Below are 16350 nucleotides of genomic sequence, written 5' to 3' on the forward strand. Positions count from 1 at the left end.
TTTGACCTATGAAGCGAAAAATGGCATGCATGAATAGCTAGAAATTCTATAATGACTGGAGGCATACAATACAGATTTATTTGGAGTCATTGTTGCTTTCACAAAAGGTGCTATATGGTATTCATGTTATCCATATGAATACATATTGACTATACACAACTAACAATACAAATTTATTTGGAGTATCTCTGGCTTATCAATACTTTTAGATGGGTTTGATGGATACAAAGGTATTGTATATATGGTGATGTAATCCTGAGTAGCACTTTTTGTATATCTACTTTCAGATAGCACAACTGCATTGCGTTTCTTGTGATTCGCCCCAATTTTGCATAGCATGAAGATAAGTCAGTCGATATAGTAACATTTTCTGGAATGACTGTTTTCAGATTCTTATGATTTTCCAATTAGTAGTTGTCTTAAATTTTGAAGAAAAATTGCATCCACAAATTCATACAAGAAATTCATGCTAGCATGCAAAAAATACGAGTCTAATTCGCAAAAAACATCCTTTAATCTTGAGATGTTCCACACTTCTACTACATATTCCATGAATTTTCCCTTAATTTTAAGCTTAGAAGATGTTCATCTGACATTATTGATTCTGACTGCTGAGAAGCATGTGTAGTAATCGATGATATATATATAACCTCATATATGACTGCTGAGAGTTTTTGGCACTCCCTTTCTTGTATTAGCATACATGAGCTGTCATATATGTACAGACAAAAAAGAGTACAATACTTACCTAGCTTGCAAACCTGTATACCAGTTAAATGGGTTTAAGATGCTTTGAATGGGTTCTCTAAATCTCAACCATTAAAACAAATCCTATGGCTAAAATTATAATTCCGTACATTCCACGAAAATTAAGTCTCTCTTCTAGAAACTTTATCCTAAATTTGTTGAACTGTCGAAAATGACTGCCGAGCGTTTGGCTAATAGATCAATATTATGTAACATGGAATGGTTACAATATTATTGAACTGTAGTTAGAAATTTAAAAGTCATAAGACTTTAATTAATAAATTGTAAAATTAAAGAAGCTGAATAAAAGTCTCTCTTTGTTTAATTAGTATCGCAATATAGATTCTTGAATAGAAATTTAAAAAATAATTAAACGGTAATCGTTGAATTAGTGGGATATTGAGCTATATAAAAATTCCTTAATATGACTCCTTAATTAATGGAATTTAAATTTCTAGCTAGATGCGTATTACTCTTATATTTATAATTTTTATCATTCAATTACAATGCAAAGTGAGCCTTATAATGACTATTTAAAGAAAACTCTTTCTATATAACTGTACAACGCCAAATACTATTTACCAAACGGGTTTAGATTTAATTTATAATCCTTCAATAATAACTATATAATCTCATATTAATCAATTAAAACTACACTGTTATGCTCTTGCACGGAGTGGCGGAACTAAGTGCATGATTGGCTGTGCTATAGCACAGCTGAGAATTCTGCTAAAAAAAAATATATAGATTATATATAGAAGCCCAACTCATTAAAAAGGTAAAGTTAAGAAAAATAGAAGTAAAATTATGAGCCCAATACAATCAATAATCACTTTTCATTAGCCCAATACCTTCATGATCTTCATGGTTTTTTTTTTTTTTAAGTTTCTATATAAATATTTTTTTTTGTATTTTTTTTTACTAGGAAAAAAATTGTCTAGTGATTTAGCCTACCCAAGTTTTAAATCCTAGTTCCGCCACTGCTTGCACGTCAATTTATATGTAATTAAACTATTTTTTCTTTCAGGTCGATTTGTATATATACAAAACTTTTTTTTCTTCTTACTTGTCTTTTATTTTTTGGGCTAATTTTTCTTCTTACTTGTCTATTGCGAGATAAGCTGAGAACAAATAACTCAGCCTGCATTGTGTCTTAGCAATCACTATATGTCTAGCACTATAACAAGCCTCGAAAGTTGAAATCAATACAAAGGAGGAAATAATACCATAAACATTATAACATAAGCTAATAACTTCTTTCAAACCTGGTCATCGGCATGATGTGCAGTAAGTAACACAGCAATCTGGTTCTGGATGCAAATGTTCTGAAATATTCGATACCTGACATTGAAACCCAATATTAAGAAAATTGCAAATCAGATACAATCCATCATCTAATTAAACCATAAATGTAATGCACCATTTATTAATTTCAAATACAGAGATAGCATTCCTAGTAGTAGCACTTTGGCAAATGGGAAGTAACCACCTCATGTCACGAGCTGCTTCTTGCAAGTGGCCTTGTTTCGGTTGACCATCCGGCCAATCACAACAGGCAATGTCACTTCTGATTCCTACACAAAGTTCATATCATCTATCCAATTTTGGTGGAGTCTTAAACTGAATTCACTATGTCAAATGGAAGGCACTGAAACAATATATTAGCACATTGGAAGTACGCATTTTAGATTCAACCAAAAAAAAAAAAAAGAAGTACCCATTTTAGAGACCCGATTAGAAACAATGTCGCCCTCTTCTTTGTTCTCTGCACGCAGCCCATGATCGACAATTATTGCCAAAAGCCCGTCAATGAATCCGCCACTGTCACACTTAGCATTAGAGCCTTGGGTTTTCCAGTGGGCAGTTAAAACACATAAGGCCATACTGTCAGGACCTCCAGAGACTCCAATAGCTATACACAAAGCAAAAAAAAACAAGCTCATTGCTTCAACTGTCCAAGCTTATACAACCCAGAAAAGAAAAATAAATAAATAACACCCTTTTGTTCAGCACAAAGAAGCAAAATTTGGAGAGCAAAATAAGGGAAATTAAGCGCATAAATTGGTTATGATTATAAAACTGACTCAACAAAGCTGAGCTAAGTTTTGCCACAATAACTACAAAACAAAACAATTAAACTCGTCCAAACTCGAAAAAAAAAAAAAAAGATAAAAATGAAAATGACATTTCTTATCTTCATATTTTGAGTTTTTGACATGAACCAAACAGAACATGTCCCAAATAAGAAAATGAACAAAGAGAGTACAGACCGACTCGGTGGTGGGGTTTGAGGCCAGCCATGGCCATTCGGCTAGAGAAAGCTTCCTTGTACTTGACCATGTCGATTGGGACTTGGGTAGTCGTAGCCGAGCACTTGCAGCAAAATTGACGGGACATGAATGGAAGCTTGCATATTGTTCGGGGTATTATGGGAATGGAAAAAAGAAAGTTCTGGGGTCTGGTTTGCGGTGAGAGGATTACCCCTCGCGTCATGACTACTAGCTTGAGTGTATTACTGCGTTCAGCTGTGTTGGGATAGAGAAGGCATAACAGAGCCGTTGTCGTTTTAATTCTGCACGTAGAGATAAACAAAAGAACATTGAACTGGGTCTAGATGGGTAGGTGAAATATTCTAAATGGGCCGAATGCACTGTGATTATTAAAAAAAAAAAAAAAAAGTAAATTACAATTATATACCTCAAATATATGCTACTTTTCAACTTGGTACCTCAAGTTTAAAAAGTTACATTAAGGTACACCAATTATGAAACCGTGTCAAGTAGGTATCTCCGTTAGTCTTACTTTAAAAAATGCAGTTATTTGATGATGTGACACATCACTAAAAGACTTCATTTCAATTTAGTATCTAAACTTTCTTATGTTTTTCAAGTTCATACCTCAAGTTAAAAAACTTGCAAATAAATAAATGTTTTTCAGTTTTTATCTCAACTTCACCCCAACTTTTGACCCATCAAATCTTCACAAAAATCAACAATCTTAATCTCATTTTGAAGCTATGAATCTCCTCTTTATAACCATATAGAAATAATTCAAAAAAGAGCTATGAAACGCGAGATAAGTAGTCACAAATTAGGCTACCTGAAATTGCCACTTTGTTTGGCAAATTTAGCAGTTTCGGGTAGTCTACTTTGTGACCAATTATCTTGGATTTCATAACTCATTCTTGCATGATTTTTATATGGTTGTAAAGAGAAGATTCATGCAAGTTGAAAAAAAAAAAAAGGTTAGGATCATTAACATTACTGAATGGAAATATCTTACAAGTAAATAAGTAATATTGTCAGTCTACTAATGGCTCGTTTGGTTCAAGTTTTGAAAGCATGAGAATGTGAAATCAATTTTATTCTCACGTTTGGTAAGTACAAGGAAGGAAAAACAATTTTTGTCTCAAGTGAATTTGGTGCATTTATTGGAGGGAAAATAAAACCCTTACTACAGTTTGGGTTTTGTTTTTCTCTCTTTTGAGAAAACATTTATTGCTTTTTATTGGACAAAATTAACTATGTTATTATTTTAAGATAAATAATATATGAGAGTCTAATTGAAAAATTGACACTTTTCATTTTCAATTCCTAGTTTACTTTTCCAGGATTACCAAACACAAGAAAGTGAATTCCACGTTCCTTTTCTCCTAGAAAATGGGAAAAAATTGATTTCTCAATAAATTAATTTCGTGAACTAAACAGCCCAAACAGATTTGGTCATGGGTTCAAGCTCTCAACCATTGAAACAAATCCTACAAGTGAAACTATACCCGTAGGAAATTAAGGGTCTGTTTGATATTCTATTTAAAAATTTTTTTTTTTCAAAAAAAAAAAAAAGTTTTAGTCAAGAAAACGTGTTTGGTAGACTATTTTAAAAATTATGCCTCTTTTAAAAATGATAAAAAATCATTTTTTTTTTTTTACACTTTCTTATTTCTTAGTTATCATTATATTTTAAATTTTATACCAAATAAGTTTTTAAATTTTAAAAATTAATTTTGAAAACTCATATTAAAATAAAAAATTTTAATTTTTGAAAAAAAAAAGAATCTGAGTAAGATACCAAACCGGGCCTAGTCTCTCTCTATGAGAAGCTGTGTTTCGGTAACCCTAAATCGTGACTGTCCTACTGCTGGGGCCTCTCTCTCTCTCTCTCTCTCTCTCTCTCTCTCGTATTTGCCCTAAATTTCAAGAACAGAAGCTGCAAACCCCAATTCAGTTGTTGACAATTAAGTACGTCTCATCCAATTTCTTTGCCTTTGGATAACATGTTTGCCTAAATTTAATGTCTTGTTAGTTCATTTGGACTTTGGATAACATGTTTGCCTAAATTTGGAGCTGCTTAAGGAACGTACAATTTCCTTGATTTTGTTGTATAGGGTAGTTTGAAGCATTTTTGGTTTGAGGAATTTGTAAGCAACTTGATGGTATTATTGTATGTCTTGATGATCATAGTGATGATATTTATTTTTTGTTGTCTACAGATAATTATATAACCTCAGATTTCTGGAATGGCAATTGACAAGGAGGAATCTGAGAAAGCAAGGATGCTGAAGGTGTTTATGTTGATATATATATATATATATATATATGCCTATAATCTTTCGATGATATATAGTTGTTTGTAATATTTTCGGATAACGATCTTTTTGATGAAAAAACCTGCTATGCTATTTTGAGTGCAGGAGCACATAGAAAATATCAGGGCTGCATACACTAGGGATTTTACAAGTGAAGATGGTGCAAAGCGGCAGTTAGCAGTTGCTACCTATCTCATGGATAAACATTGTCTGGTGGTTGGAGATGATAAGGTATAATCTGTGGACTTACTTTTAGTATGTAAAAGCAATTGGCCTTTCAAAACTTACTGCCTTACTGTTTTCCGAACAAGGTTTGTATGTAGGCTAACAAGTAGTGTAATCGTTTACTCTCCAGTATCAACACTCAGAATGGTGTGAATGTAATAGGGTCTCTATAGCTAAATCCAAATTGTAGAGTAAAAGAGGGTGAACATGAGAATTCAAAGTTTCAAACCATTTATTCTCTAACAAGTCGACAGACTGAGTGATGCATGCTTGACTTTTATTGCCTGCAGGATATTTTTCGCATTTTTGTTGTTAGTTGCTGCACACTAAAAGTAGAGGACGTAAAAGCAATTGCCCCCAACTCGTTGGAGGTATAATGCCTTGCATTTATAGGACTTCTATATCATTGCAGGTAGTTTATGATTTTATTTTATCACCGGTAAATAACAGGTGAACTATGATTTTGATAAAATCAGATTAAGTTCCAAAATAGAAATATAATCATCGAATATATCGTCGAAGTTGCGCTTCCTGTTTACGAGGCAATTATACAGTTCCAGGCTGGTGAGTCTGTGGTTTTCTAATTTTACGATATGTCCTTTTTTTGTGGTGATTGAAGCCCATGAATATATCTAATACCAAAGCCCATGAATATATTTCGTTTTCTTTGTCTATTTGCTTCAGGGAAGAGTGACAGTGATGATCTCTTTGACAAGTTGGATTCCAGCAAATTGGATGCACATTTAAATAAACTGATGCCTGGCCTTGAAGCAAAAGTGTTCCGTACATATAATGAATGTATTATAACGTGCAACATAGTAAGTTAGTGCTGGCCTTCACTGACTTTGAACCTTGTATTTCTTGTTGTGCTCTTTTATGGTTTACACATCAGTTGCCATACAACGGTTAATTTTTTCTTGTCAACAATGTTCGCTGTTCTTGAGTGCCCCGTGAAACTCTTCTTAGTCTTTCACCTCGTGATTTGTTCATATTAGAAGAATTTACTATGGTTTACAAACTTGTAATGATGCTTTTTTCTTTGCCCTGATGGCAGTTGAACAAGGAAATTGAAGGGGGAGATGTTTTAGAAAAACTTTCTGTTTATAAGCATGCATGCGAGGAGGTGCGGACGGTATCCCTTGAGATTTTGTACTGAGCTAATCATACAGTTTTCTTTGATTTAGTGGCATCTATAATTGTTGGTATTTCACTTTGCAGGTTTTTGCTGCCACTTATGGTCTTCTGCGTTGTCGTAAAATCAGAAAGTCTGTTATTGCGGCGATTGGTAAACTTCAGGTAATGACCTTATCTGGAACTTCAATTCATTAAAATACTAATTAGGTGCTCGTGCTTGAAAATTGAAATGCCCAAATGGAAAGAGGGAAATGAAAAATAAACAGTAATATCTTTGTCTGTGTATGGTTGTGCACTTGTGACTCTTGAAATGCATGTCTATTTCTTGCTCTGGGCTGTAGGGCATTTTGACAAAGCTGAAAACAGATCTGGACATGGCAAAAAGAGGAAAGCGACTCAAAGATGCTCACGGAAAACGAAAGAACAAGTTTAGCCGAGAAGAGTAATTTAACTTTTTTTACTAATTGTTTGAACCAACCATGGTGGTACATTATAACTTTTGATTTGATACAGGTTGGAGTGTCAGATATCTGTAATAACTTTAAAGATTAGAAAACTGGAACAGCACTATGAAATTATCAGACCGGAGTTGGGAATGGGATCTTCTGTATGCGACTTTGTTGACCCTAGGATCATTGTTGCATGGTGCAGGCAACATGTAGTTCCCATTGAGAAGGTGAGCTATGCTATGCTAATTTTCTTTTTGAAATAAATAATACTAAAAATAGATATGCTTCCGTTTCTTATTGTTGCAACTAAACATATACGTAGGGGTGGATATGCATGTGTGTGTACCCACTTCTTTCCATTTTGTTAAATTATAAGATTTGGTAATTTTGTTCTGAATGTGCTGCTGCTAGAAAATTTTACTTGACTATTTGTTATGGACACAGATATTCACCCGGTTTCTCATGAAAGAGTGTGCTTGGGCATTGGATGTGGGCCCTGACTTCAGATTCTGATACTTGGAGAAGAAGTGACTTCTTAGATGCTTGGGTTTTATTTGTCTTGCTCTTAAAAAGTTTTTTTTTTTTTTTTTCTCTCTAAAGAGAAATTAGTAAACTTGAATTCAGTATGATGGTGTTATCTTCATCCCTAATATTAGAGAAATTCTCTGTATCACAAATTTGGAGCATGTCACCCTAATCCAAAGGCCCTTTTTTTTTGCATCTAATTTTGACTATAATTCTAAAAGCTTATTTTTCTGTGTATAGCTATAGATGCAACTGATTCTGCAAAATTTTCCGTTTCTATGGGATCAAGGTCAATTGTAGCCAATTTTTTCCCACAGCACTTGCACAAGCTGTCAGCTCCGATAGTTGTATGTAATTGCCTCCCTTATCAATCTTTGATCCCATTTGGTTTTCCTAACTCTTGAAGCTTCTTTGCGATGAAACCACTTTACAATTTGATCTGCAGTAGAGGGTGAGACCCTGCTTACACTTGTTCTTGGTTTGTGCATCATATAATACATCTTGTCACCTTTACCAACTCCCACACTCACTCTCAAGAGGGCCTCTACTAGTTCAGGCTCCTCTGGTTAGACGCCGTGCTCCAACTTGTGTTTCTCAACAGAAAATGCTTTATTAATATCTTCACTATTACAGAAAGCAGATAATGCAGGACCATAGGAACGCAGTCTAGGATTTGTTCCCAATGACTTCATTTGCTTCACCGTATCAAATGCCATGTCTCCATCACCCATCGACATCGCCATTCTAGCCACAGATGTCAATGCTGCTTCATTCATTGGGACATTATCCAAACGCATCTTCTCATTATGAACTGAATAGAGCAGGGCTGGAAAATGAACTGAATTCCATGGTCAAAATGATGGAAACAATCTTCCTATGACCTTTTGGTTTGACCACAAACTAGTTTGCTACCTCGACTCTTAAATTATGTAATAAAAAATATTCCAACTACAGGATAGAGCCTAGGCTCCTCCTTGTTATGATCACAAGTCTCGTTGTTGCCTATTCAATTTGCTCCCAAAAAGAAATGTATATATACAACATACGAGGAAAATAAGGAAAACGACTTGATTCAGAAAGAGAATGCTATGGAGTAGGGGTTGGTTCTTCCTAATCACTCATTTGAAATCACTTTAAAACCTTACTTTGGAGTAGACCCACCTCAATAATATTACCATTATACAAAATGTTTATCTGTGGAAAATTTGGGGTTGTGTTTACAAGAAATGCTGGGTTTTTTTTTTTTGGGCCATGAAGAAATGCTGGGGTTAAATGCATGCAAACCTACTTTGCAAATTGCAACATAATGTAAGACAAATACAGAGCCAAAAATTGTGCGAGCATCCAGGTTGTACGTAATGGGTGGACCCGCCAAAGTGAAACAACAGCCACTAGGTTGTAGTCAGCTTTGACTTTTCTCTTGGACTCGAAATGCTTAATCTCTTCCTTCTGCAATGAAACAATATTTTCATGGGTTGACTCGCTAAGCATACCAAGTCTCCTGGCTTTGGATAGAACGGATTCAGATCTTACTTCCAAGAAATGCACATCTGATGCATATGGAACCAAGTAATCTGCATATGATTTTCCATGTGCTATAATTTGCTCTATGTCATCTCCGGTTCGGTGTTTCAGATCTACATGAAAGTGTGGATGGGATAATCCCATTGTTGAAGGTAAAGGACAATCAACAGAACAACAAACCAGGAATTTCCTGCCTCTACACCCAGGAGCTGGACAAAGGTAGTAGCCAGCTGCAGTAAAGGAGGTCTGCAGGATAGGTAAAACAGAACAATAAATCAATGAAACTAAAGTAATATCAGGTATAGCTCTTTAGACATATGAAAAAAACTAACTTGTCATTTTACTGTTAGTATTAAAACCACATATAAAAATTTGTTGCAGAAGCCCATAATGTATGTCTTTTTTTTTCCCCTTGGATTACAGTTTCAATACTAGCTTACCAGTTTAATAAAAATTTAAAAAACATAGTAAAAATGTCAATAATATAAAACCTTATTTTAACATTTTTTGTTTCAAATCATTTAAAGTTCCGGTTAAATTCAAATATGATCTGAAATTTCATGAATTTTATTACACAGAAGCTGAATTATAAGTAAAACCCATGTGATCTTACAACAGAAATTTGAATCCATGACATACATGTCAGCTTGCACAGGGTATAATTTCGATCTTATGGCACATTTAAATGCGCCATGATTTGCAAATTGATTGAACCATCTTCATCTTGGCATGTGTGAATTCTGATGCATAATGAAAGCAGACATACCTTGCATGGGAACATATGCATGTAGTCCAAAAGCAATTTTGAAGTACTAGTTCTAATTGGCCTGTTCCTTTGTGAGATGAACTGAAAAGCAACATGAACATAATTCATCCAAAAGATATATGTTTCGAAGAAAAATAAATATAATGTCCAACACCTAACTGTAGTACCTTTAAAACAGAGGCAATAAACTTTGACAGGCATATGTCCTTGACTTTTGATTGCTTAAGAATCTCTAAATCAATAACAGCATATCCCAGCTGCAGGCAGCAACATCAAATGAGATTTCTTAATCATCTTCAGAAATCTTTACACTATACTATACTATACATATATATATGCCTATAATTTTTTGATGATATATAGTTGTTTGTAATATTTTCGGATAACGATCTTTTTGATGAAAAAACCTGCTATGCTATTTTGAGTGCAGGAGCACATAGAAAATATCAGGGCTGCATACACTAGGGATTTTTACAAGTGAAGATGGTGCAAAGCGGCAGTTAGCAGTTGCTACCTATCTCATGGATAAACATTGTCTGGTGGTTGGAGATGACAAGGTATAATCTGTGGACTTACTTTTAGTATGTAAAAGCAATTGGCCTTTCAAAACTTACTGCCTTACTGTTTTCCGAACAAGGTTTGTATGTAGGCTAACAAGTAGTGTAATCGTTTACTCTCCAGTATCAACACTCAGAATGGTGTGAATGTAATAGGGTCTCTATAGCTAAATCCAAATTGTAGAGTAAAAGAGGGTGAACATGAGAATTCAAAGTTTCAAACCATTTATTCTCTAACAAGTCGACAGACTGAGTGATGCATGCTTGACTTTTATTGCCTGCAGGATATTTTTCGCATTTTTATTGTTAGTTGCTGCACACTAAAAGTAGAGGACGTAAAAGCAATTGCCCCCAACTCGTTGGAGGTATAATGCCTTGCATTTATAGGACTTCTATATCATTGCAGGTAGTTTATGATTTTATTTTATCACCGGTAAATAACAGGTGAACTATCACAGGTAAATAACAAATGGACCTTATAAAGTAACATCAAGAAATTAGAAATGTCATTTTCAAGCAGTATAATTAATTAGGCCTCAGCCAAAGAAAAAAAAAAAAAAAAGAAGAATAGTATAATTTCGTATTGGGAAATATTATTTCCATTATGAAACTAAAACCAGTGCAATCATAATTATATCCACTTACACGAGCTCCATTGAATTGTTGAATATTTGTGCTTGTAAGAAAATTAGAACAACCATCCATGATTTAACTTTTGAAGTTTAGGAACATATATGAATGTACAAACACCATTTTCATTGATTCATTGATTCATTGATTATGAATCTAATTAAATGATATTATATGTACGTGATATCTCTTTAATAAATATAGGAAAAGAGAGAGGGAGATGTGCATGACATGACATGACCCTAGCCCCCCACCCCCTCAGCGTAATAATGCCTCACAAGACATGACACCCTTAAACTCAAATTGTGGCTACCATTTCTCCTCTCTAGCTCCAAATTAATCGACCGTTTAATTATATATTTTATGTGTTTATATTTTTTATTATGTGATAAAATAGATACAATAAATATAAACACCTGTTACTTTTCTCAAAGGTTCAATCAGTAAATAATTTCTTGCTCACAACTAATGTTTTCAATCCATACATAGTGCAAAAGACACATATACAATCAAATCAGAGATCATAAGTGGCAGCAACAATCTGCAAAGTGAAATACCAACAATTATAGATGTATAGAAAAAGAATACAGCAAACAAGGATAGAAGAAGGGAATTCAACGTGGTTCAGCTGGTAAACTCCAAAGCTAGTGAACACACAGAAGATAATTCACATTACTGTCATAAGGAGAAGATAAAACTTCTCCAGAATAAATAGAGAGAACTACATAGCTGCCAACTAACTAACACAGTTAATGTCTCAAAAGGCTACAAACATACTAACGGCAGGAAAAACACCCTTTCAGCTCCCAAGAGAATAATAACTAGCTGGAGTTTAATAACTAGATAAACTAATAATTAGATAGATATTCCAACAAGATGCCACTAAATCAAAGAAAACAGTATGACTAGCTCAGTACAAAATCTCAAGGGATACCGTCTTCACCTCCTCACATGCATGCTTATAAACAGCAACTTTTTCTAAAACAACTCCCCCTTCAATTTCCTTGTTCAACTGCCATCAGGGTGACGAAAAAAGGAAAAGTAAGAATCACTAAATAGGAAAATGAAACAGGGAGAGGGAAAGGAAGGACACCGCAAAATGAAACAACACAAGAATAATTTTTTCTTTTTTTGTTCAACAAGAACAATCAGACTGAGACAGGTGTTTAAAGAAATCCCCTACTAACCTTGTCAATGCTAGAACATACAAACAAGGCCAACATTCGAGTAACTAGGACTGGGTCAACATGAATAAATGTACACCCAATCTTGACCATACTGAATTTTCTACAATAACATCAGTCATGTGATATAAATGGTTTGTAGGCAACAAATCATCAGGATAACCTTCTTTCATATGACTTGTGGAAATATGTAAAATTAATGTGATAAGGTAGTGTTAACAAAGCAGATCAAATTTCAAGAAATTATGTGAAGAAACTGAATCATCTAGGGAGGTTGCCTCAACTTCTATGCATTGACAGGAAGCATATTGAACCATATTGTCACAACAATTTGGTGTAGATCAACTTGAATTTACTGCTATAAATAAAATTACACATGAAAGCAAATGTTTTTACAATTTTCCTATGAACTTTAAGCCAATAAAGCATCATCAAAGTTTGTAAAACATAATAAATTCTTCTAATATGAACAAATCATGAGGTGAAAGACTAAGAAGAAAAAATGAACCATTGTATGGCAACTGATGTGTAAAACATAAAAGATCACAACAAGAAATACAAGGTTTAAAGTCAATGAAGGCCAGCACTAACTTACTATGTTCTCCGTTATAATACATTTATTATATGTACGGAACACTTTTGCTTTAAGGCCAGGCATCAATTCATTTAAATGTGCGGACAATTTGCTGGTATCCAACTTGTCAAAGAGATCAATCAGAGAACACAGATAACTAAAACTCAATCAAATGAATAGAATGTTTAAGTTGTTATGTGACTGTATTACAGAGGAATTCAAAATTATATCACACTTGAACAACTATTAAATCAATGCAACTGAAAGCTTATTTTATCTCAGGTTCAATAGCAATATAACATGAAGTCTCACCTTTACTGCCATGCCAAAAGATGTTCCTCCCCATCACGTAACGGGATGAACGCTTGACCGGGATCTACGTCAAAAACATAGACCCCGGCCAGAAGACTGATGAAGATGTCCCAGTCCATGCCGAGCTCGAGCTCGCGTTCAACACGGTTTGTCAGCCGAGTGTAGTAGATAACTCGGTATCCCGGTAATAGATCAGGTTGACGTGTGAGCTGAGATATGCTACCACTTGTCCATGTCTGCAGTGATGATTCTGAAGATGAAGGGAATGAAGATGAAGGGGATGATTATGAAGACGATCAATCTGAAGATGATGAAACTGATCCTAATTCTGAAGATACTGACTCAGAATCAGGTTCTGGTGATGATTTTGAAGATGACGAAATCAAAGTGTACATTCGAAGGAATTTGGAGGGGCCTTTCGTAATTGGTTCAGTGAGACTCCGTTGGTTAGATACAGTTGCTTCCCTTCAACATGAAGTTATGTCACTTTTGGAGGCAAGATTGGTACAAGACGGAAGAGGAGAACTAGAACACATTCATTGCTGGGATATTGTATGCTATACTAGGCTACTAACTTATGGAGGTCACCTGCGACTTTTCTGCTATACCGATGAACAAATGCCAGCTTTGAGAGCAGATTTAATGGGGATCGATTGTGTCAAGATGTGGGAAAGGGATGACTATGATTATTTAGCTGAAGACGACCAAAGATCCACAGAGGTGTGGGATTATTTGTCCGAACATATTAGGAGGTTCCTCGTCAAACCAACCAAGTTCTTCTTCCCGCATTCTTCGAATTCTCAACAATCTTCGAATTCTTCGAATGTACACTTTGATTTCATCATCTTCAAAATCATCACCAGAACCTGATTCTGAGTCAGTATCTTCAGAATTAGGATCAGTTTCATCATCTTCAGATTGATCGTCTTCATAATCATCCCCTTCATCTTCATTCCCTTCATCTTCAGAATCATCACCAAAACCAACAATCCGCGGAGGATCTTGGGGTACCCTAAAGCACCTGTACTACAGAGTTTAGTTTTATTTTTTTTCCAAATCAATAAAAAAACAGAACAGTGGGTTTTCAAATTGGGTTTTCAATTTGGGCTTTCTATTTGGGCCCTCCATACCAAACAAAAAGTCCAAATAGAAAAAAACCCAAGTATAAAGGGAAATTGAAAAAGATCCTATTTCTACTTGAAAACCCAAATAGAAAACCCAAACTAGAGGATCCCAATTTTTTTTTTAACAGAAATTTTTTACCTGCTCAGTGACAGGTATCGGCCGGTCACAATCTTCTTTGAGATGATGAGAGCACTCATCCTCACCCCACCACCACGAAACGCTGGAGACCGTGCCGGTGCCGGTGGGTATAGCTTGATCTCTCCGTTTCATGTCTGCGATGTTCTTGAGAGAAGTTGTTCTTGAACAAACTGTCATGAAACCAAGATATACAGAGTAAGGAGCAGAAACAAAACTCATATAAAAGGACTAATAAAAAAAAAATATATAAGCTAGAGTAATATTTTCAGGGTTTACCTGAGAATCAGCCGATTGTTGGAGAGTTCCTAGGGTTCTACCAAGCTCTTACAACTTGGTTGTAATTTGTAAAAGGCTTTTTTATAGACCAGGTGGTAGCAAGCTGTTATGATTTAGCACAATAGCCCCGTACATACCCGTTAGTGGCTTGATCGACACCCTCTGCTCTCGGCTCTGTCCAAAAGAATATCAGCGTAAAAGCAGGTTTATTGTGCATGCAGCATGATGAGCTCTCACGCGCCTCTAGAATTTTCTTTTATTCCTTGGGCATTTTAAGCCTTGAGAATTGAGATTGGATGTAATACTAGGCATCATGGGATCACGCGTGGCATTTGGTGTGTACAGAAGCAAGTGGGATTGAGGGAGGGAGAGTAAAAGGACGATTTTTGAGAATAGGCCGGGTGTGTGACTGTGTGGGGTGATGAGAGGGAAACAGGCTACTACATAGCCTACTAGCCATATTGGTGTTCATGCACCCACCAACTTCCAAAGAAAAAGTGTCCAAATTAACACAAACGTAGCAAGCCTAGGGACATATCCCCTAGAAACCCTAAGACCATAATTTTGTAATTTGCCTGGCCACAAACAAAATGGCAGAAACAGACTGAGACATGATGATCGAATCAAACAAAGAGAAATTAATGCAACGTGATAGACTCCTCTGGAGCCTTCAACTGCAAGTTATTTTGAAATGTAGTTTGGAAATGAGGATTAAGCTGTATTAATTGTTTGTAGGACTTTAGCTAGCTTATTGTACTCTCGTATTAGAATCATATCTTGGTACCACTAATTAAATCGACACATAAATCACACGTACCTTTAATAATTGTCTTTATATAAAATTTCTCAACTCAAAAAACACCTAATGATATATTTCCCTACATTAGGTACTTGCTAGTACATATATTTAATGGTTTTTTTTTTTCCCAAATTAGGTATCTAAATTTTAGCCATGGTCCAAATTAGGTACATAAATTACTATTGGTTCCAATTTCAATAAAAATTATTATTTAATTTCAATTTTGTATATCACATGATTTTCATAAAATAATATTAACAAATTAATTTGGTCATGAACCTTGCACATGTCATATATTCAAAATTCATTAGACGTCCATTTACGAACCTAAGTTGGCTATCATATTTATATTGGAACGCCTGATGTAAATATTATTTGACGTAATGTGAGTACTTAATTATTATACTTAAAAGCCAAATATCATATACCAAAAAAAAAAAAAAAATCTGTATTGAAAAATTAAATATAAAAAATTTATACGATATACATATATATATAACATTGCAATATACAAAAAACCTCCATGTCGTAGACTGTTTTAATTAATTACAAAGATTTGATATCTCCGGCCAGACTGACGTACATGCAGTTTGACTCTCAAAGAAACCCATTTGGGTGTTTAGCAAGGCTGAGAGAAAGAAGGGTATGTCTACCCAAAAAAAAGAAACCCTCACTCCCTCCTCTCTGTGTATATATGTCACGCGCCACCATGTAATTTTCTTCATTACAGACAAATTGGGCACATTTCATATACATGCAATTTGAAACAATTGGAATACCATAGAGAAATTGAATATAAT

The 16350-nt window shown here is 34.8% G+C and overlaps 3 protein-coding genes and 1 long non-coding RNA gene across 5 annotated transcripts; 2 read left to right on the top strand and 2 right to left on the bottom strand.

Annotated features, from left to right (window-relative positions):
* Positions 1-80: 80 nt before the first annotated feature.
* On the bottom strand, positions 81-3350 carry LOC147285453 (uncharacterized). Its single transcript, XM_086245178.1, has 5 exons — positions 3018-3350; positions 2465-2659; positions 2237-2321; positions 2013-2088; positions 81-309 (listed from the first exon to the last, which is right to left on the bottom strand). The coding sequence occupies exons 1-5, from the start codon at positions 3238-3240 to the stop codon at positions 160-162; spliced, it is 729 nt and encodes a 242-aa protein (XP_086101304.1). The 5' UTR covers positions 3241-3350; the 3' UTR covers positions 81-159.
* Positions 3351-4851: 1501 nt separating this feature from the next.
* LOC147285454 (DNA topoisomerase 1 alpha-like) lies at positions 4852-7860 on the top strand. Its single transcript, XM_086244728.1, has 11 exons — positions 4852-4985; positions 5237-5308; positions 5438-5563; positions 5848-5928; positions 6034-6121; positions 6242-6375; positions 6612-6680; positions 6776-6853; positions 7033-7133; positions 7205-7367; positions 7585-7860. The coding sequence occupies exons 2-11, from the start codon at positions 5264-5266 to the stop codon at positions 7651-7653; spliced, it is 954 nt and encodes a 317-aa protein (XP_086100854.1). The 5' UTR covers positions 4852-4985; positions 5237-5263; the 3' UTR covers positions 7654-7860.
* Positions 7861-8919: 1059 nt separating this feature from the next.
* LOC147285455 (uncharacterized) lies at positions 8920-13908 on the bottom strand. The gene is made up of 6 exons (XM_086244729.1): positions 13213-13908; positions 12086-12154; positions 10736-10790; positions 10123-10212; positions 9956-10036; positions 8920-9435 (listed from the first exon to the last, which is right to left on the bottom strand). The coding sequence occupies exons 3-6, from the start codon at positions 10736-10738 to the stop codon at positions 8950-8952; spliced, it is 660 nt and encodes a 219-aa protein (XP_086100855.1). The 5' UTR covers positions 10739-10790; positions 12086-12154; positions 13213-13908; the 3' UTR covers positions 8920-8949.
* Positions 9323-10939, top strand: LOC147285456 (uncharacterized). Of its 2 annotated transcripts, none has more exons than XR_015122362.1 (3): positions 9323-9446; positions 10386-10512; positions 10797-10939. It is a non-coding gene; the product is annotated as an uncharacterized LOC147285456 (long non-coding RNA). The 2 variants fall into 2 exon arrangements; XR_015122361.1 differs by having other exon boundaries at positions 9350-9488.
* Positions 13909-16350: the final 2442 nt, after the last annotated feature.

This window comes from Dryas octopetala, chromosome 5, assembly GCF_963921425.1.
Source record: "Dryas octopetala chromosome 5, drDryOcto1.1, whole genome shotgun sequence".
Lineage (NCBI taxonomy): Eukaryota > Viridiplantae > Streptophyta > Magnoliopsida > Rosales > Rosaceae > Dryas > Dryas octopetala.

Excerpts from the sequence above, each read along its gene's own strand:
- LOC147285453 (XM_086245178.1), bottom strand. The coding sequence starts at position 3,240 with ATGACGCGAGGGGTAATCCTCTCACCGCAAACCAGACCCCAGAACTTT. Across the intron at positions 2,660-3,017 it reads CAAACCCCACCACCGAGTCG|CTATTGGAGTCTCTGGAGGT; the intron begins GTCTGTACTCTC and ends CTTTGTGTATAG. Across the intron at positions 2,322-2,464 it reads TAATCGGGTCTCTAAAATGG|GAATCAGAAGTGACATTGCC; the intron begins GTACTTCTTTTT and ends AACTTTGTGTAG.
- LOC147285454 (XM_086244728.1), top strand. The coding sequence starts at position 5,264 with ATGGCAATTGACAAGGAGGAATCTGAGAAAGCAAGGATGCTGAAG. Across the intron at positions 5,309-5,437 it reads AGAAAGCAAGGATGCTGAAG|GAGCACATAGAAAATATCAG; the intron begins GTGTTTATGTTG and ends TTTTGAGTGCAG. Across the intron at positions 6,854-7,032 it reads CGGCGATTGGTAAACTTCAG|GGCATTTTGACAAAGCTGAA; the intron begins GTAATGACCTTA and ends TCTGGGCTGTAG.
- LOC147285455 (XM_086244729.1), bottom strand. Across the intron at positions 10,037-10,122 it reads TTATTGCCTCTGTTTTAAAG|TTCATCTCACAAAGGAACAG; the intron begins GTACTACAGTTA and ends GTTGCTTTTCAG. Across the intron at positions 9,436-9,955 it reads TGCATATGTTCCCATGCAAG|ACCTCCTTTACTGCAGCTGG; the intron begins GTATGTCTGCTT and ends CCTATCCTGCAG.